Source organism: Mastigoproctus giganteus, chromosome 6 (genome assembly GCF_048544385.1).
Source record: "Mastigoproctus giganteus isolate SK-2022 chromosome 6, ASM4854438v1, whole genome shotgun sequence".
In the NCBI taxonomy this organism is placed as follows: domain Eukaryota; kingdom Metazoa; phylum Arthropoda; class Arachnida; order Uropygi; family Thelyphonidae; genus Mastigoproctus; species Mastigoproctus giganteus.
Window position 1 is genome coordinate 229031265 of NC_143580.1, and position 22347 is coordinate 229053611.

The 22347-nt window shown below is 38.1% G+C and overlaps 1 protein-coding gene across 1 annotated transcript in view; it reads left to right on the plus strand.

The window, feature by feature from the left end:
- The first annotated feature begins 10709 nt into the window (after positions 1–10709).
- The window catches only part of Wdr81 (WD repeat domain 81), a 290101-nt gene continuing 278463 nt past the window's right edge, over positions 10710–22347 (plus strand). Inside the window, exons 1-2 of the mRNA XM_090376768.1 lie at positions 10710–10939; positions 20892–21073. Of these exons, the coding sequence (XP_090232894.1) occupies positions 10829–10939; positions 20892–21073 (293 nt within the window). The 5' untranslated portion in view covers positions 10710–10828. The remainder of the gene's footprint in view (positions 10940–20891; positions 21074–22347) is intronic.

Sequence of the window (22347 nt, forward strand, 5' to 3'; positions counted from 1 at the left end):
ATTTTTGGCAGTTCTGTTAACATTTTGTTATCGAAATGGTGTATTTTTGTTAACTCTTGGAACGTAACCCCCCCCCCTTTTTGTATTGTTTCTTAGTCCCGTATAACACGGTTTCGCACTACGCGAGATTTTATAGGAACCTAACAACCGTGTTATACAAGGGGTACTTGTATATTAATTTTATATATCTACAGAATTTTATTTTTCTTCTCTTGAAAACAAACTATATTTTGCTGCTCCTCGTCGGTGGTGGTGATGGGGGGGGGAACCCCTGGTGCTTTTTAACACTAAACACACTGCCCCTCGTCGGTATTTAATACAGGGTGTCCCAAAAGTCACTATCTATTTGGCTAAATAAGACGAATTTCATAAAAATATTCTAATGACATGATTATACGCATATTTTTTTACAAAATATAGGTATTTACATTTGTTCTACAACTTTTCATAATTTATTAATTATTATTTTTTCTCTCCAGACCCATATGACTCGTGATGAATGTGCAAGAAAGTATTTACACCTAGTAATGGGTAGGCTTACTTTCGCCTAGATAAGGGCAGTCACGCAGCGAGGCATTGAGTCCACTAGTTGACAAAAGCGTTCCACAGGTATTTCCATCCATGCTTGCTGCACCGCTGTCCATAATTCCGTCGCGTTCCTGAGTGGAGGATCGAAAGCCCGAACTGACTTTTCCACAGCATCCCAAAGATGTTCCATGGGGTTCATGTCCGATGAACGGGGAGGCCATTCCATGGTGGTAAAATCTGCGGAATGCTCTTCGGACCATGGTCTAGTCATCACTGCTGGAAGAGTTCATTGCCCTGTGGGTTCATGATGACCATGTAGGTATGCAGATGGTCTACAAAAGGATGGACACCTAACCTGGACTGGTCAGAGATGCGTCTAAACGTACCAGAGGTCCTAACGTGTATCATTTGAACACGCCCCAGACCATTACCGACTGTCCACCTGCCTGAACAGTTCTTTGTTGACATGACGGGTGCATAGCTTCGTGCCGTTTCCGCCAGATACGGACCCTCCCATACACTCGAAATAACTGGAAATGGGATTCATCGGACCAGGAGACCCGTTACCAATCACCCAAGGTCCAGTGCCGATGTTCTTTCACCCAGTTGAGGCGTGGAGTCCTGTGTCGTGGTGTTAGCAATCGGACTCTGGTGGTTCGGCGGCTTCCATAACCTATTGCGGCTAATGATCGCCTGATGGTCTTGGTGGAGACGTTTCTGTCAACTCCCATGTTAAAGTCGGCGGTGATTTGTGCCAATGTCACTCTTCGGTTGGCTGAAACAATGCGAGACAGACGTCGACGGCCACGTTCATCCTCTACCTTTCTACGCTCACAGCGCTGTCCACGACGAAATGTTATTCGGGAAATGCAGTATTCCCGATACAATCTTGATATTGTAGAACGAGGATTGGGCAATTTCTGTACCACCTACGCAATCATGCGTCCGGCACCACTATCATCCCTCTTTCAAAGTCGGTTAACTCAGGACGTTTATCCATACTGACATCGAATTACTGTCTATGTGAATGCAGTGATGCTGTGTACCTATATACCTGCGAAGTGGTGGGTTCGTCCACTAGCGAGAGGGGTGTTAGCGTCGCGTTACCCAGGAATCAGGTATCCCATGAATTCTATCCTTTCAGTGTATATAGGATAAGAGTAACGACATGTAATGAAATTAGGGAGAAGTTTACAAGAAAGTTTCACAAAAACGGGTCCTACAGACAAAGCAATTCGTGACCTCTTGGTGAAGTTTAAGTGAACTGGATCTGTGCATGACGACAAGATCTGGACGTCCACGAAGACTCTGTGAAAGCATTAAATCTGTCACACCTGTGGCAAGGTCAATCGATATAACTATCGCATCTGGTCAGAGGAAAAATCAACTGAAGTCATCGAATGGGAAAGAGATTTTCCGAAAGTGAACGTGTGGCTTGGTATGACTAAATCAATACTATATAATAATGCCATTAATTTTTTTTTTTTTTTTTTTTTGAAATTTGCCTTATTTAGCCTAATAGATAGTGACTTTTGGGACACCCTGTAATTGTGTTACTTTCGTATGCATGACAATTAAAAATGAATAATGGTTAATAAATTTCGCCTTTAACACTTCTCGTCCAAGGAGAAGTAATACTGCACCAGGATAACTCAAGTTTTTACCACTTGCTATGAATAAAACTTTAATAAATACATAAATCACGAATAACACTCTATGACATTAAAATTGAAGCAACAGAAGGAATAATCGGGAGTACATGAAAATCAACAGGCGGATGATTTGCGCCGAGCTATACAAATGATTAAAATACGAGACCAATCGAGTGGAAGCTGCGACTGATATAAAAATGAGCATGGAGATCGGACTCCAAGCCAACGCGCGTGACTCAGTTAACAGGCTTCTGTCTCGCATGAATCGAATTCAGAGTGAAAAGGGATTGCAGATAATGCTGAGATGTCACGTTTGACATCGACATAAGCAACTCAGCAACTTCGTAAGGGGAGGGGTATCATAGGCTTTTGGAAAGCTGGATGGTAACTTCGTCAGGTAGCGGAATGTATGTAGTGGAGCACGACAGAGGACTACAGAACGGAGGATCATCTTATCAAAAAAAGTTTACACCGCACACAGCTACGTTGACTACCATCCAACGAGCTTTGATATTAGCTGCTATCACCCCATCACCGTCTAGCCATTGCACGCTGACTGGGAGAAGGGGGCTGCTGTGCATACCAGTCATTGCGTTGATGATCCCTGATGGCTGCCAATCGTCAATAGCGTCTGGAATGGTACCGCGCGCGGGTAACAGAATGGCTGTTACTGGGAGACAGAATGGCTTCAAGCTTTTGCTTGGGACCCGATGATCGCTGCGTACACGTTGGTGCCGACGTGGTGAACGCATTGATCCTAGATGCAATGTTGAACGTCATACTGCACGCCCTGCAGGTGTCGTGGCGTGCAAGCAATCAGTGTTGATAGTCATCGTTGGTGGTCAACGGCAGGCTGACTGCTCGATGCTGTCTCAGAGAGATTTTGAAACTGGTTGCTCTCCTCTTCTTTACTGGGGGACGCAAGAGGCTATTTTTTACCAGGACAACGCCCAAACACATACGATACAAGAAAACACCTTCACCAAAAAAACTTCCCATTCCAGGTGTCTAGTCTGCAGATGCTGCAATTTGCACAAATGAAGCCTTTCTTGGTAAGAGCAGCCATCCTTTGTTTCCCCACCAATCTTATTACCCTGCTCTAATGCTCAACAGTATGCCCTACTTCCTTTCTAAATTGTGGCTTCCAGACCAATATGCAGTATTCAAGATATAGTCTGACCATCGCCTTATCCATGCTAGTAAAATTCTTGTATATTATAGACAAAAGCTCTGCGCTATCCTGGCAGCCTGACTGCACTATTCAGAGAACTACATACCTGTCTGCAAAATTACCCCAAGGTCATTTTCCACTACCCTGAATACAACAGTTGGTAGGTTAATCTGGGATTACTGCTACCCATGTGCAGTACTCTGCATATGGCATCAGCCAAAAAAAAAAAAAAAAAAAAAAAAAATCTTCCCATTTCACTAATACAGTCACTCGAAACGTTTGTCTAGTTCAGCCTTAAATTTATTTATTTATGTAAGTTATCATCTTCCACAAAAAAACATGTAAGTCTGTTCCAACAATCAAATACACTCTGGCTAAAGGCAAATTCCACACACTATTCTACAACTGTCTTTCCTCAATTTGAATCTATACCACTTCAAGTTCTTAATCTGAGCAAGTGGAAGAATTCCATCTGTGTCGAGCCTGCTGAACCCATTCCAGGCCTTATACATCTCAATCAGATCACCTTGTAGATGCCTAGTCTTCAAACGCTGCGATTTGCAGATCTAAGCCTTTCTTCCTATGAGCACCACTTTGTTCCCCACACCGTCCCTGTTGCCCTTCTCTGCACTCGTTCTAGCAACTCTACCTGCTTCCTAAAATAAGGCCTCCAGACCTGTATGCAGTACTCAAGTTGTGGCCTGACTATTCCCTTAAACAAGGGGATAGGCTTGCATCTGGTGAGTATGGGCTTGGCACACCCAGGTCCTGAGCTGGATATCATCATTCTTCTGTTTTTGGGTGATTCCCTTCTACTTCTGCTCCTACTCTCTCTCTCTCTCTCTCTCTCTCTCTCTCTCTCTCTCTCTCTCTCTCTCTCTCTCTCCTCTCTCTCTCTCTCTCTCTCTTCTCTCAAACTAACTTGGAAATTTTTGTTTAGCTGGTGCAGCACAAGCCTCAGGCTTCTTGCACTATATGGCTAGTGATAACAAGAATAATAATAAAATAGTTACCTCCTCATTCCTGCTACAAAATTCCGATATTTCAATGACAAGTTTCCATGACCTGCTCTGACACCCACCTGCACTGCTCAGAGAACTTCATATCTGACTGCACAATTACCCCCAGGTTTTTTTCATTCTCCATTTCCCTGAGGGTAGTACCACACAGTTGATACATTTCTCTTGGGTTACTGCTACCCATATGCAGTACTTTGCATTTGCTTTTCATTTGTTCCTTCTCAGCCCATCTACCTAACTTTTCTAGATTCTGTTGCAGTAGCATACTGTCTTTACTGTCATTAATAACCCTGCCTACCTTTGTATCACCTGCAAACTTTGACATTAACCCTGATATGCCTTCATCGATATCATTGAAAAATACCAAAACAACAATGGGCCCAGCACCGAACCCTGGGGAGCACCACTTATAACATTATTCCATACAGAGCAGTGTCCATTTATTACTACTCTCTGCCGTGTCCCAATCAATCATCCCTTTATCTATTCTAGCAATTTGCCCTTAATGCCATACCCTTCCAATTTGTACAGCCGTCTTCCATGTGCAACAGTATCAAAAGCTTTCCTGGAATCTAAGTACGTGATATAGAAATTATTTTTTGCATCCAGTTCTTTTGTGACCACATTGTATTATCCAATCAAGTTAGTCAGAGAAGACCTCCCCTTAACAAACCCATGATGTCCCTGAACTATTACTGCAGTGTTGTCTAGGTGATCCTGCAACGCTTCTTTAACCAGTGACTCCATTATTTTCCCAGGAATAGAAATTAGACTAACAGGTATATAATTATTTCTGTCACCCTTTGAACCCCTTTGTGAATTGGGGATACATTTGCACATCTCCACTCCATGGGGACCTCCCTTGAATCTAAGGATGCTCTCATAATTATGGCTCAGGGTTAGCTTAATTCTCTCGCTGCGTCCTTCAATATAACTGGATAGATTCCATCGATCCCAGGTGCCTTTTTAACTTCAACAATTTCTCCTCCACTTTGCACTCGGTTATTACAAAATAATTTATCTCCCTGTTAAAGTGTAGTAAACTACCGTCCTCCCCCTTCTTTACAGAATTCCTCATGTGTGAATGCAGATGCAAAATACTCATTCAGTTTTTTTAGCTTTCTGAGCAGGATCATCAAACAGTCGAGCCATCAATATCAAGTGGACCAATCTGATTCATCCCTTCTCTCTAGAGTTTACATAAGTAAAGAAGTCTTTGTTGTTTTTCTTTCTATCCTTTCCAAGGATTTCTCATAATCAGCCTTCGCTTGCCTAACCTCCTTTGTAACTTGATTACAGACTAGCTTATATCTGCCATCATCTTCTGTGTCACCTGATAATTTATGTGTCACATGCATTTTTCTTCTCTGCCACGAGCCTCTTTAGTTCATTTGACATCCTTTTAGGTCTAAATCTCCAACAGTAGTTCTTAGTTGGTATGAAAAGTCTGGTATCTTCCAAGATTAGTTCCTTGAAGGCTTCCCATTTGGAATTCGCTGTTTTTAATGTCATCAGTTGATCCCACTGTTTAGAATTTAAAAACTGTCTCAGACCACTGCAGTCACCTTTACGAAAGCAAAAAAACCCTTCCCTTTACCCCTGATGGTAATTATATCTTTAAGTAAATCCCATATCAGTACATTGTGATCACTGACACCTAGTGGTCCCTTTATCTGTAAATTCTTAATGCATGAATAATCACTGCTGATAACCAGATCAAGAGTATTACTCCCTCTAGTTTCCCATCGAACATTCTGCTGTAGAAAACAAGCATCCAATAAATTCACAAAAGTCTTGCTAGTGTGCGAGTGACCAATCCAAAAGTTCCAGTCAATATCTGGAAAGTTAAAATCCCTCATTATAAGACATTCTGATTTACTGGCCCACTATATTTCTCTGCACAATTGTTCGTTGTACTTATCAGAGTTATTAGGCCTATAACACACTCCTACTTTCCCTTTCACTTTCACTTCACTTTCACTTTCCCAGTGTTTATGTCACACAAAATTGACTCAACATTGCACTGTCCACCAATGTTATTTGGATGCACTTCTTTAGATTTTATCTGTTTCTTAACTAACAGCATAGTCCCTCTTCCTTTCTTATTCTGTCTATCCTTTCTGCACACATTGTACTCCCCAAATTACAATTCTGCACTGCTTATATCCATGTAGTACCATGTCTCTGATGTCCCAACAATATGCACCTTTGATGTGTTGACCAGCCCTTCATATTCATCAAATTTATTTACTATACTTCTAGCATTGGTGTACATGCAAGTATACATGCACCTATTTTTATTCTTAGTTACCCTAACACAGCCCATGAAATAAATTGTTCCATGCTAATTCCCAGCAGGTTTTGAAAATCCAGAAACGTACTCTCTAGACTTGTGGTCATTCCAATAGAAGCAGTGCAAGAATCGCTTTCGCCTCTGCCTGCGACTACTGTTAATGTTTAATCTGTGAATCCCTTCCCCCAAGCTAGCAGTTTTCGGATCCACCTAACAGTGCCTCTGTAGCATCAACAAATATTCTTGCATCCTTTCTATTTAAATGTATCCCATTCCTGCAGAAGCATTCCCTCCTGTTAACAAGCACAGACCACGTTGAGAAAAATTCTACAATATGAGCCTTGCACTATATCTCCAGGGCCGAACTGGTTGACAAGGCTCTCATCATATACTCCCTGCTATCTTGTCAGGGTAGAATTGCAGTCTCTTTCAAATTTAATCCTAACTCTCAACTTTTTTTCAACATTGAACTGTACTTGTTAAGTAAAACTGTAGAGCTCTTATTCTTAAAGTCATCAGTGCCAACGTGTACAACTATATCACCTTTTGTGCCCTTAAAAGATATGTCTGATCTTCAAGGTCATCAAATTTTCCCCCCTGGCAGACATACCCTGATCGAGTTCCACCTATCATTTTTGTATAATACATTCCCTGTCTCCCTGACAATCGAGTCACTGACAATAAGTAGCTCTTGCGGGACCAGCACATTCTGCCATGGAGATTGCCGCTATGTTGCCTGATGTACAGTAATGAGCTTGGGCGTTGAGTTGGGCGAAAAAAAAAAAAAAAAATTATGATATTAGAGTCACCTGTAAATGATTACTTTCACCCATATATTTATTTTGTCTGTAAATTGCGAGTGTTCTGTGGTCGATTTGCCTGTTTTGCTGGACGAAAAAACCCCAGTTTCTAGCGTGAAAAACATTTCTATCTGCGCCTGAGACCGACTAATTCAGCCACAGAGTGAAAAAAGTCCATTAAAGTTCTTCGCTTCATCGACGTGATTCGAACCAGGGCCTTTTCCACCCGGTGTGGGGAGCATGGTGACGCTACTCATGCATACTGTAGATCGGGTAGCTTAGAGTTCGATGAGCCCCTCATATTAATTTCTTCGAGGGCATCTACCCTACGCCTCAAACTCTCATAGAGTCTCATCAGAACGCTGATTTGACGCCTAATTTCTTCAAGCTCTGTGCATCTAGCACACACACACACACACACACACACACACACACACACACACACACACACACACACACACACACACACACACACACACACACACACACACACACACACACACACACACAAAGATGTCCTCTTTGGCTGGATCATATCCTGTTCTAGTAGTCCGCAAACATTTCGCACTTTTTTAGACTGTTATGCGTTCGAGAACCGCCCTCTTATGTTCTTCCCTGAGGCACTGCATTTCCGCTACTTTGTAGGCGTTGCTTTGCCGCTCTAGTCTGGGTTATGATTCCGTTTAAGTACAATTTAATGAACAATGAAAAATTTTACTAATTAATTGATAAGACTGTACTAAGCTAACAGATTTCTAAGACAGTGCTACGTATTACCCTATCTAGTTTTACGTTAAACCTTATAATATCAAGTTCGGGATATACGTTACACTATTCCATATCGATCTAATATATCAGAGGTTCCCAAACTTTCTCGGTTCACGGCGCCCTTAGTGTCTCGGTAATTTCTCACGGCTTCCCCAGGCTAAAAGAAATACCCAACAGTTCCTTTTATTAAATAGTTAGGTCCTAACAACTTAATAAGTAACGTTGAAACTGTGAACTGCCTCGTGCGGTGTCCGACAGATGTCGAGTATCGCTTTGTTTTCCTCGAAAATTTAAAACAACCCGCGGCGCTTTGGGGCGCCGCGGCGCACAGTTTGGGAACCCCTGTAATATGCCGTTTCTCAGCCCAACTGCCTAATTTTTCTTGATCTTTTTGCACTAGCATACCGTCATTAAAGGATAGCTTGGTTTATCCCACCATCTCCCCCACACCGGCTGGAAAAGTTCCAGGTTCGAATCCCGTTGATGACGCGAGGAACTTTAATGGGCTTTTTTCACTCCGTGACTGAGTTCGTCGGTCTGAGGCGTCGATAGCAAGGATTTTTTTCTCTCCAGAAACTAGGGTTTTTCATCCAGCTTAACAGACAAATCGACCATAGAACACACGCAATAAACACAGCACTGGCTAACGAATATCCGGGTGGCCTAATATAATTGTTTTTATCCATGCCGGCGTTTCATTTCATTATTATGTGAAATGTTTATTGACATTACCCGTTACTTTGCTTTTAAAATTGCTTTTATTATAATTATTATGCCTATTTCAATATATTGTGCATGAGGCACTTAAAATAGAAGACCAAGCCCAGCACCAAGTGAATATGGGCGGCCATTAGGGTCTATTCGCCAACGGCGAGCGGCTGTGCAGGTGACAGCTTCTCCCTGATGGCGAAGAGACCTTCCATACAGGTCTATTTTGCAGAGGTTCTGCACACAGTCAGTTTATCAGGTGGAGATAGACGGAAGTCTAGGTGCCACCTTAGACATAATAATAATAATAATAATAATAATAATAATAATAATAATAATATTTCAATATATTTACAGTTAAGTAGTTGTTTTTGCACCAAACTACCACAGTTATGGAGGCATCAATATATTGTGCCCATTCAACGTGGTTGGTTTATTTGCTTTTCTGGATGAAAAATCCCAGTTTTTGTGAAAAAAAAAAAAAACATCCTTAGATCAACTAATTGGTCATGTTGCGAAGAAACTCAGAAAAACTCCTTCCCTCATTATGAGATTCGGATCCAGCATTTTTTCATAAGATTTGAAATGACAGTGATTGTGAGCACTTTAAATGCGAAGTAAAATCACTTTAACCCAGAGGCTCACCATCTGGTCAGTATGGGCTTGGCACACCCAGGGTCCTGAGCACACCCAGGGTCCCAGGGTGTATATCATCATTCTTCTCTTTCTTGGTGACTCCCTTGTACTTCTCTCTCTCTCTCTCTCTCTCTCTCTCTCTCTCTCTCTCTCTCTCTCTCTCTCTCAGGATAACTCGGAATTTTTTTTTTTTTTTTTTTTTGTTGGCTGGGGCAGCATAAGCCTCAGGCTTCCTTGCACTATGTGGCTAGTGATAATGATAATAATACAAATTTTCGTTCCGTTGATTGTCAATCATCGATAAAGGCATAATTACATTGTATGATTACAATTATTTTAATTAAAAAAAAAAGAAAAGCAAAGTTTATTCATTTAAGAGGCAAAATTAATTGTTAATAAAGTCAGATAAGTTTATAACTTATTCATTTTGCTGTAAATATTCTTTTTTTAATTAATTTTTTTATTAATCACTCCACAGTATCTTTAATATCACTGTAGTAATATACGAAAATAAACCGTCTGAGTGTCTGCCTTCTCTCCTCCTTTGCAATGACGTTTATGGAAATGATTATGATTATACATAATTATCTTTATTTTGTATGCCATTCTGTTTTATTTCGATGGAAATGATTTAACAATGGACGATTTAGGAGTTGATCGTTTATTCACTCCTTCCCAGAGTGGACTTGATTGTTCATGTGTAATGACCTTCAGTATGAGTCATCAAAAATGCAACTTTCAATATTATTCACAGAACCGCTCATCTACTGCGTATACGCTTGATCACTCAAGTGGTTCGTGGACCACAGTGATGGTGTCTAGGAAAATACAAAAAGGAATGGTGAGAGGAGGGGTTTGAAGCTGTCATTTCAGTATAAATATTTAAAAAAGTTGTGAGATTAATGCCAATTGGATTTTTTATAGAGATCTTCTGAAGTGACTGCAAATTAATAGTCTAATCCAGTTCACTATTCTGTCTCTCTGTAGAATTTATAATTGAAAGATGTCAAACATAATGACAGTGGGTTTACACGCAGCGACATCTTCCGATTGTTTTGGTCAATAAAAGTCATGTGTTGCTCTGTTTAGTAGTAAACGAAGGAGGGATCATCCTTTTTTTTTTTTTTAAGGGATAAGGTGCTTATATTGGAGTAGAAATGTGTATACTGTAATTTAAATTTATGTTATTTGAGAAAAAAATTGATTTCTTCCTTTATATTTTTCTGCAGTTGTTATAACCCTTTGTGTTATGCATGCCGGGCTTTCGCACTGCAAAAATGGATTTGAAGAAGAAAATAAACCGTGATATAGGAATTAAAGAAAATTATATCAAGACATCTGGTACTAATAGAGCAATATGTTTGGTAAGTAATTTACTGAACACATTTAATTAAATGATATAATGATGGAAGGAATGATTCCATTTCAAAGATTTATGATTATTCTATGTTGTGATTTTCTTTCCTGTTGTAGTTTGCACATCATAGTTTGGAGTAAAAAAAAATGTTAAAGTTTGAAGAAACATTTGTTATTAAACTTTTAAGTATACAAAAATATTCATCTGATGATAAGTTGAATCGCACTATACTGGAAATACATAATTCATTTTTTTGGATGTTAACTTGGCTTCCCAGTTGTACACTCATATTTGCACTCGCTGTTACATTTTTGTGGCTAACATTACATAAAGTTTCTTAATTATGTGGATAAATTTGAAAACTATTTTTGTTGGCACAGACAAACAAGAATCCCACTGTTCTCTGGCAGTTTGATTCTCATTTCTCGCAAAAATAAAGAAAATAAAGAAAGAGAGCCTGCTTTCTTTCATTGTTTATTCGTTCTAATATTAAAATTATTTTGTCGAACCCAGAAATGTTTTTGTGATTGTCTCAGATAGCATTATACTCTTAAAATCTATGATTTATTTGATAGATATATAAAATTGCCTGTCGGTTTTAAAGTAGATATGAAGGTAGTCTTTTACCCAGTTACATATAAATAAATCTATAAATTTTGCTACCCTTTAAACAAGTGAATAATAATATCCTTATTGTTCATTAAGTTTGGACAGGCAAATGGATAGATGACAATGTATTATTATGTTCTCTTATTATATTAATTCTCCCTAATGGGGGAATCCCACCCCATGATGGGTACTGGTACCAAGTGCACAGGGTGGTTGTTATGTCTGGTTATTATTATTAAAGTGCCATCTTGGATCAGCCTTTACAGAATTAGGAGTGAACACAGTTAAAAAAAATAAATAAATAAAAGATAAAAAAGTATACTTGGCAGTTAATAAAACAATTATAGGAGCTCATTCAGAACATTTTAGAAATTTTGAAAATTTAGACAAGTTGGTGGTTTTATTTATTATTTATTTTTTTCTGAAATTAAAACACAATTATACTACATTGGGGTAGTTACCAGCTGCAATCTGTAGTGCTGATGAGGTGCCACCTGCATATGAACGAAATTAAAATAAAACTTAGAAAATTTCAGAGATAAAAAAATAAGCAGACAATAATAGTGCTTTTTGCCATTAGCAACTTATTTGGCATCTGTTTTGGGATTCTTATTTGGCTGTTTTGATCTTTTTTTACTAAAAGGATTTTTTTTTTTTTTTTGGCTCCCCACAACGGTGGATTTTGATTTAGGTCACAAAGCTCATCTTATTAACTGGAATAAAACATTTATAGTTTTCTATCATGTAGGACAGAGCATAATTTATGTCATTTGGTAATGAATCTGATGAGTATAATGAGCAATTGTGCAGAGAAATAGTGGGCTAGTAAATCAGAATGTATTATAAAGGGGGATTTTAACTTTCCAGATATTGACTGGAACTTGTGGATTGGTCGCTTGCACACTAGCAAGACTTTTGTGGATTTATTGGATGACATGTTTTCTACAGCAACATGTTTGAGGGGCAACCAGAGGGAGTAATACTCTTGATCTGATTATTCATGCATTAAGAATTTGCAGATAAAGAAAGCAATGGGTGACAGTGATCACAATGTACTGATGTGGAAATTACTTAAAGATGTAACTACCATCAAGGCTAAAGGGAAGGGCTTTTGCTTTCATAAAGGTGACTACAGGGGTCTCATACAGTTTTTATATTCTGTACATTTGGATCAATTGATGATGTTACCAATGTTGAATTCCAAATGGGAAGCCTTCAGGGACTTGATTTTGGAGGCGACTAGGCTTTTCATTCCAACTAAGAAATACTGTTCAAGGTTTAGGCCTAAATGGATGTCAGATAAACTAATGAGGCTTGTGGCAGAGAAGAAAAATGTATGGGATGCATGTAAAGTATCAGGTGACACAGAAGACTATGGCAGATATAAACTAGTCTGTAATCAAGTCACAAAGGAGGTTAGGCAGGCGAAGCCAGATTACAAGAAATCCTTTGCAGAGGATGCAAAGAAAAACAGCAAAGAGTTCTTTACTTATGGAAACTCTAGAAGGAAAGGGATGAATCAGATTGGACCACTTAACATAGATGGGTTGCTATTGATAATCATGCTAAGGTAGCTGATAAACTGAATGAGTATTTTGCATCTACATTCACACATGAGGAGTTATTCAATGAGGGGAGTGCCAGAAGTTTATCAAACTCTAACAGGGAGCTAAGTGATTTTGTAATAACTGAGAGCAAAGTGGAAGAGAAATTGTTTAAGTTAAACATAAAAAAGGCACGTAGGGTGGACAGGATCTATCCAGCTATATTAAAGGAGGCAGCAAAGGAAGTAATCAAACCCTTAGCCATAATTATGAGAGCTTACTTGGACTTAGGGGAGGTCCCCATGGACTGGAGGTGTGCAAATGTATCACCAATTCACAAAGGGGGTTCAAAAGGTGACAAGTAACTATAGACCTGTTAGTTTATCTTGTGTTCTGGAAAAAATAATGGAATCACTGGTTAAAGAAGAATTGCAGGATCATCTAGACAAGACTGCAGTAATAGTTAAGACTCAGCATGGGTTTGTTAAAGGGAGTTCTTGTCTGCCCAATTTGATTGGATACTATGATGTGGTCACAAAGGAACTGAATGTCAAAAATAATTTCGATATCATATACTTGGATTTCATCAGAGAAGGCCAAGTGGCAACAATGAAGTTTTGTTTTATTCATTTATATGTTAAAACTTTTATAACTAACCTCAGACATTAAGAAAACAATATGTGCCAAGCTATGGATAGGCTTTGGCCTAGGGAATGGTTGAACATATTGTATCTTAAATGTACTGACCATTACTTTATACAATGGAATAATCACCTTCTTATTCCTGGTAGCAAAATTGTTGTATATCATTGACAAACCCCATGTGCTGTCTTGGCAACCTTTTTTCACTGCTCAGAGAATTTCATATCTGATAGTGCAGTAACCCCCAGGTCTTTTTCATTTTCCACTACTGAGTGTATTACCACACAGAAGGCAAGTTAATCTGAGATTACTGCTACCCGTATACAGTACTTGCATTTGTCAATGTTAAACTTCAATTGCCATTTTTCAGCACAGATACCTAATTTTCTATATCTTTTTGCAGTAGCATACCATCATTACTATTATTAACCAGCCTGCCACCCTTCATATCATCTGCACACTTAGACATTAAGCCCAATATGCCTTCGTCAATATCATTAATAAATACAGAAAACAACGAGCCCAGCACCAAACCTTGGGGGGGTGATCCACTGATAACAGTAGTCCACGCAGAGCAGTATCCATTGATAATGGCTCTGTCTTCTCCCACTCAACCATCCCTTTATCCATAGCAGCAACTTGCCCTTAATGCCACATTGCTTCAATTTGTACAGCAGTCTATTGTATGCAACGGTATCAAAAGCTTTCCTGAAATCCATGTATACGATGTCAAAATTATTTTTTGCATCCAATTCCTTTTGTTACTTTATCATAGTATCCAATCAAATTGGCCACACAAGACCTCCCCTTAACAAACCTATACTGTGACTGAAGTATGACTGCACTCCTGCCTAGATGGTCCTGCATTACTTCTTTAACCAGTGACTCTATTATTTTCCCTACAACAGAACTTAAGCTAGCAGGTCTGGAATTACTCATGTCATCCTTTGACCCCCCTTTTTGAATTGGAGATACATTCACACATCTCCAGTCCACAGGGAACTCCCATATATCTGAAGATGCTCTCATAATTATGGCTATGATGCCATCCATGGGATCTTGTGTTTAACTTCAACAATTTCCCTTCAACTTTCCTTTCAGTTGTTAAAAAATCATTTTGTTTCTTGTTGTTAGAGTTTGATAAACTTCTGGTATCCTCTTCCCTAAAGAATTCCTCATGTGTGAATGTAGATTCAAAATACTTATTCAGCCTGTCAGCAACCTGAGCAGCTTCATCAACAGTATACCATCGAAATCAAGTGGACCAATTTGATTCATCCCCCTGCCTTCTGGTGTTTACATAAGTAAAGAAATTTTTGCTGTTTTCCTTTCCATCCTTTGCTAAATATTTCTTGTAACCTACCTTTGCTGATTGATTGATTGATTTGGTAGTTGTTGGCGCATCGGCTTCTGTGGCCATATTGCACCTCCCAAGGTTTTTGCAGTACTTTGATCCAAGCCCGAGGCGGGAATCGAACCCGCGACCTTTGGGTTGCCGGGTAGGTGCTTTACCCACTCGGCTAGCCCGGTCGGCTCCTACCTTTGCTTACCTAACCTCCTTTGTGACTTGATCACAGACTTGTTTATATCTACCATAGCCTTCTGTGTTGACTGATAATTTATATGCATCCCATGCATTTTTCTTCTCCGCCATGAGGCTCATTAGTTCATCTGACATCCATTTAGGCCTATACCTTGAACAGTATTTCTTAGTTGGTATATGAAAAGCCTTGTAGCTTCTATGATTAATTCCTTGACTGCTTTCCATTTAGATTTGGCTGACGGTAACATCATCAGTTGGTACCACAGGTGCCTCCGTAGCCAGGTGGGAAGGAGCAGCAGTGCGTAGCACACGCTTCTTGATTAGACCGGGGTTCAAGCCCGTCACCACCAATTACGGAGGATGCGGAAAGGTCAGGGAATGACCACCGCATATCATGGAGCAATATGGCCTTAGTTGCTAATGCTCCTAAAAAAACCAAATAACAAACAAACAAAAAAAAGTTGGTACCACTCTGTAGAATTTAAGAATTGTCCGAGACCACTGTAGTCACCTTTACGAAAGAAAAAATCCTTCCCTTTACCCTTGATGGTAGTTACATCTTTAAGTAAATCGCACATCAATATACTGTCTACTGCCACCTACTGGTTCTTTTATTTGAAGATGCTTAATGCATGAAGAATCATTGCTGATAATCAGATCAAGAGTATTGCTCTATCTTGTTGCTTCTCTAGAAAACAGTCATCTAATAAATCAACAAAAGTCTTGTTAGTGTGTGTGTACCAACCCACAAGTTTCAGTCAATATCTAGAAAGTTAAAATCCCCCATTATATGAAATTCTGATTTATTTGCCCACTCTGTTTCTCTGTACAGCTGTTTGTTGTACTCATCACAGTCATTCAGCCTATAACACACTCCTCCTCTCATTTTTGTTTTTCTAGTGCTTATGTCACACCAAATTGACTCAACATTGCACTGGCTACCCATGTCAACTGGATGCGCTGCCTTAGATTGTATGTGTTTCTTAACTAAGAGCATATTTAAGAAAGCTTTTGACTCAGTCCCCCACAAGAGTTAACTGTATAAGCTGGAGTTGGTTGGGATTACTAGAAAGATTTTAAGATGGATTGATGGGTGGCTGCACGTCAGAAGGCAGAGGGTTGTGATTAATGGATGTTCTTCAGATTGGTGAGATGTCAGTAGTGGGATCCACCAAGGATCAATTCTTCGACCATTTTTGCTTCTCATTTTCATAAATGACATTGACAAAGAGATGGAATGTGTGATATCATAATATGGATGATTTAAAGATTTGTAGAGTCATTAATGATGAGGGCCAAGCAGTGCTCCTTCAACATGATTTGAACAAACTTCAGAAATGATCAGAGAAGTGGTAGCTATGGTTTAATAAAGCAAAATGCAAGGTCTTACACTTGTGGTATAGCAACCCAAAAATAAATTACACGCTTTGTGTGGTTGAATTAAAAACAGTAGAGGAAGAAAGGAATCTGGGAGGTATAATATGAGCAGATACAAAGTTTTCTGAGCAGTGTAAACATGCAGCCAGGAAAGCCCATGTAGAGATAGGAAGGTCATAATCCCACTGTATAAGGCAATTGTAAGACCACATTTGGAATACTGTGTTCAAGTATAGAAACTTCATCTGAAAAAAAAACATTGAGCTTCTTGAACGGGTCCAGAGATGGACAACTCACATGGTGAGATCAGCAAAAGTACAGCTATATGAGGAAAGACTCCGATAATGTGGGCTACAGAGCTTGGCAACCAGGCACCTCAGATGTGACCTGATTGAGGTTTATAAGGCTTTGAGAGAGGTTAGTAATATGAATGAAGGTGAAATTTTCACTGCTATAAAGAATTTCAGAACTAGGGGGCCATAAATTCAAATTACAGGGAATACTGTTTAGAGTAGATTGTAGGAAGTTTTCTTTTAGCTAGTGAGTCGTTGATTGCTGGAACGAGTTGTCTTCGCAGGTAGTTGAGGCTAACAGTTTGAATAATTTCAAAGGCCAACTTTATGTTTACCTGTGTGAGGAAGAAAGCATGTAATTTGTATTTCTTATCTACTTTTTTTTTTTCCTCCAGTGCAGCAAAAGCCTGTGTCTTCCTTGCACAATATGGCAAATACTGTTACTATAACCTCCCCTCTGCCTGTTTTTTGTGGGTGGGACCTCTTGTGCTGCTCGACAATCAACACTATACACTGTTCTGTATACATTGTATTTCCCTTATTCAAATTCTGAATCCCTTATATTTGAGTGATAGCAAATCTCTGATATCCCTACAGTGTCTGCATTTGATGACTTGACCAGCACTTCAAATTCATCAAATTTATTTTCTCTGCTCCTAACATTGGTGTACATGCTGGTATGCTTGAACCTGTTCTTGCTCTTAGTTAGCATAACACAGCCTGTGTATTTCCTTGTTCCATGATGACCTACAGCAGTCCTATAAAGCCCAAGTTCCTTGCTTACCTGGCTGCTGCACGTTCCAATAGAAGCAGTGCAAGAATCACTTTCACTTCTGCCTGTGACTATTGTTAATCTATTAGACTTTGCATTCACCCCAAGCTAGCAGTTTTCCTACCAGCCTAACACTGTCTCATTAGCATCAGCAAATATTCTTGCACCCTTTCTATTTAACTGTACCTCATCCCTGTAGAAGCAGTCTGTCCTGTTAACAAGCACAGACTATGCTGAGAAAAATTCTACCCCATGAGTCTTGCACATTCTCTCCAGGTTCAAATTGATTGTCAAGGCCCTCATGTACTCCCTCCTGTTGTGTGTCCAGGCAGAATTGCAGACACTGAAATTTCAACAAAGAGAATTCAGTGATGTGGGTATGCAATTTAAATCTGTCAAAACAGCAGTAAAACTCCTTCAAAGCTGTAATAATGGAACCTGTTATCTGAAAAAATGAAATTTTTCTAGAAAATAGGCCTTGAACATTGGGGATGATATCAATAATAAATATACAAAATACATTGACAAACAGCATACTAAAGTATATTGTTTGTTATTTTTGACTTATTTTTATATATTTAATTTAATAATAGTTATTTGATTGCTTCAAGTAATTGTGTTATTGAAAGCTTTCCTATTTGGAAGATTAACTGTCTACTTTCCATTTCTTTTTTTTTTTTTTTTTTTTAACTGCAAGATTTTGTTTGTGTATTCAAATATAAATACTTAGCATAAGAAACTTCAGCCCCCTCTGACTTTGTTTTGAAAGTATCAGTAATATCTGTGCTATTGAAATCAAAGCTGTGTAACTTCCTATAGATAGGGAATACACTTACTGGGACTGATCCTGTCACTTGATTTTCTGTTTGAGGATGTGTGCACCACAACCAAATTTGGTTGTTGTGTACAGATCCTCATGGTAATTTCCTATGCTGAACAGCTGCAACTGAAATTAAACCCATTTTATAAATGTTCTTAGTCTTGCTGGATCATTTTCTTCCTTTACCCCAGCCTATCTCTTCTCATAGTATATTCTTTATTAGTTACAGTATATATTTTGTCAATTTGTATCTGAATATTCAGTACATATTTGCTAGATGTATTTTATTTTCTGATTAAAGCCTCATGTACCTCAAATTTTACTTTTCTGTAGTTTCAGATGTACAGCAAATCTTTACTAATTCAGATCCTCTATGATATGGACTACCTTCTTTCTCTTAAATATGTATTATAAAGATATAGGGTAGTGCATTAAAGCATCATATATATACATGCAGCAAATTTGATAAGAAAGCAAACTAAGTTTGCTTAAAGGCATCTTGATATAACATCTCATGTGAAATCATTTCTGATGAGTTGCCTAGTTTTGGACTTTAAATAAGTAATACTTCCCAAATAGGGGGAGCCTACTGTTACTTATTTTCAGTTGAGTTCCACCATCTAGATAGCACAGTTTCAGGGCTAGTGCCCTTATAGGTGGGTGGATAGGAACCCAGAGTGTAAGAGATGGAAATCCAATTTTTGAAATATTTTTACAAAATGAGACATGTCAAAAGCTGTATATTAAGGCCAAAAAGACTTCAGACAACTAGAATTTACTTATTGGGCAGTGTATTAAAGCATCATGTATATACACATAAATTTGATAAGAAAACAAATTGAGTTTGAATTAAAGGCATCTTAATATAACATCTCATTTTATTTCAAAATCCTTCATGAGTTGTTTAGCCTTCAAATAAGTAATGCCTCCCAGATAGAGAAGACTAATGTTACTTATTTTCACTTGAGAAAATAAGTATACAAAATCATGCATTAAAAAGCAAGCATGTTTATATGTAGTGCCACTACCCATCTGGGTAGTACTACCCTATACATATAATTTTCACAGTCTGAAGCCTGTGTATCTATTATTTATTTATATATATCCAGTTATCCAAAACAAAGGCATTTTCTAAATGAAATTTAATCATACAATTCTGAACATCTTTCAGAATGATTTCACTATTACGTTGTGAAAGAAGTAAAATCATTCAAAAAGTTAAAATGCAAATGAAAACTGACATTTTTATTGTTGTACTTATTTCTTAAAAGGGCTAATGCTGCTGCACATTCTTCTTGTGAAAGTTTATTGAACGACTTAAATGTTTATATCAAAGGAAGTCTTTTTTTTTTTCCTTTGACAATTCTGACAACAGTGCTATTTACAACCAAGCTGCAAGTTACAATGATGTAGTAAAGCAAGCAAAGTGCAGTAATAAGCTCATGGAAAAAGCTATTAAATGATGAATAATGTTCTTATTTATTTAGATAGAATTAAATATGAAGAATATCAAAATGTGTTGTAACAGTGGCAAACAGATATTAATTTGGGGGATGTAAGAATGTGACTAGAAGATGAAAAAAAAATAACATTATTCAATGAAATAACAAATTTCTGCATGCTAAGAGAAATGAAGAGTGATTATGAAATGGCAAAATGACCGTGAAATTTCTTAACAGGAAATTTCCACTTGCTTCAAAAAAAAATGGTACAACTGGATAGGGACCATGTACATCTGATTAAATTTATAGTTATTAATGTTTAATACAATTAAAGTTTATTGTTTAAAAAATCATTAGTTTTGTTTTATTTTATTTTATCTGAACTCTTTGCACAATTTGTATTTTGTTTATATTTTAGTTTAAATATAAATATTTTCATAAAATTTTCTTGTGATTGTTGTGTTCTGATATGAATTGATAATCATGGAAATTGGTAATGACTTCCATGATTCAAGCATCCTTGGTGGTGTTACTGTTATAAAACCTGTACAAAAATACATATCTATGTGTCCTTCATTGAAAAATGTAAATGGTACATTCATAGTTACTTTGTTATGACATAGCATGACCTGACTACACTGTTTCCTAGCTCCCTGCTGTGCTGTCTTTTACAAATATCTCCATTCCTGCTTCATGCATACATGCTACGCTTAAAATGCACAGAGCTCTTTAACTGTTGAGAATTTAATCCATGTTGATATCATTGAATCCATATTTTTCATTTGCTATGAACTCTGGAATCACCTCCTGAATTGAGACGAAGTTTGTGGGTCCTTCTTTATATACATTTTTCATGCATCAGCATTAAAAGCATATAAAGTTTTAAATTCATAGTACTTCATTTTTCTTTTTATTAGGTCCACAGAAAGTGGCTTTATCAGTTAAGAACTGAAGGTTGTATACCCCCCTTTATCACATCTGATACTGGTAGTGATTCTGAATGTGAACTCTTAGTTCATCAGTCTGAAGCCACTATTGTGGCTCCATGGTGTCTGATTACCATCCTCTCTGTACCAAAACATGTGGGAAAAGTCCATAGGTAAGTTTTTTTTTTTTTAATTAGGTTTATCATTTATGAAATAATAAAATAATTATACAAATGTAGGCATTGAAAGGCATCACCAGGATTTTAGTAAATCTGTGGAAGGATAATGGCTCTGTTTAAGTGAATAAATATTGTACTGAGGCATTTAAAATTAAACCTCAAGTCAAGTCCTTTATGGTATAATAATGGTTTTTTTCAGGTGTTACTTTTGGAATATCCAGTTCAAAACCTCTTAACAACTAGAGGAATTTGTTGTTAAGAGGTTTTGAGCTGGTCATTCCAATAGCGACAGTAAAAGCAGGCTTTTTCAATTGGATCCATAATTAACTGGTCACAGGTGGAGATGCAATGTTTCCCATTTGAGTTGTTTCATGATACATGCATGCACTTTTTTTTTTAAATATCTATTTGATGTTGAATTAAACCATGTTCCAGCATGTGACAATCCTTCAGCTTTTCTAACATTTGGAAACTTGTGACCAATCAATCACAATCAGACAGATATTGCAAAGAAGTACTAATGTGTGTTATCAGACATTAGTATTCTTTGCAATTGTTGTTCGTGAGGTGTATGTTTTTTTACATGTGTGTACACACACTCTCATGTGTGCACGCGTGGGTGTGAGTAATTTTAGTCTGCAGATATATTTAAGGTATGTTTTGCTCTCTTGCAAAAATAGTTTAAAAAAAAACTAACATAACATCTCATATTGTGAATTCCTTCACAACGAGTTGCCTATCTCATTATATCTCAAATAAGTAATGCTTCCCCGGTAGAGAAGAAGACTGTTGTCACTTATTCTCAATGGGTACTGCTACTCAGACTTCCAGTTCAGGGTTGTTTGGCCCCTCATCGGTGAGTGGGTAGATACCTCAGTGGTATAACAGCTGACAACCCACTTGTGAAACTAACATAATTAATTTCACTATATGAAATTAGTATTAGTAGAGGCATATGATGCAAGAAAGCAAGCTTATGCAGCATCAGCCAAAAACCCTCCCATTTTACCCCTCCATTCATTCCAAATGGCTGTCCAGCTCAGCCTTAAATTTATTTAGGCTATCAACTTCCACAACAAAAGATCAAAGTCTGTTCCACCAATCAACTACCTGCTGGCCAAAGGCAAATTTCTGCACATCTATTCTACAACTGTCTTTCCTCAATTTGAATGTGTGCCCCCTCAGGTTCTTAATCTGAGCAAGAGGAAGAATCCCATCAGCTTTGAATGGGTTGAGCATTCAACTTGCTCAACCCATTCAAAGCCTTA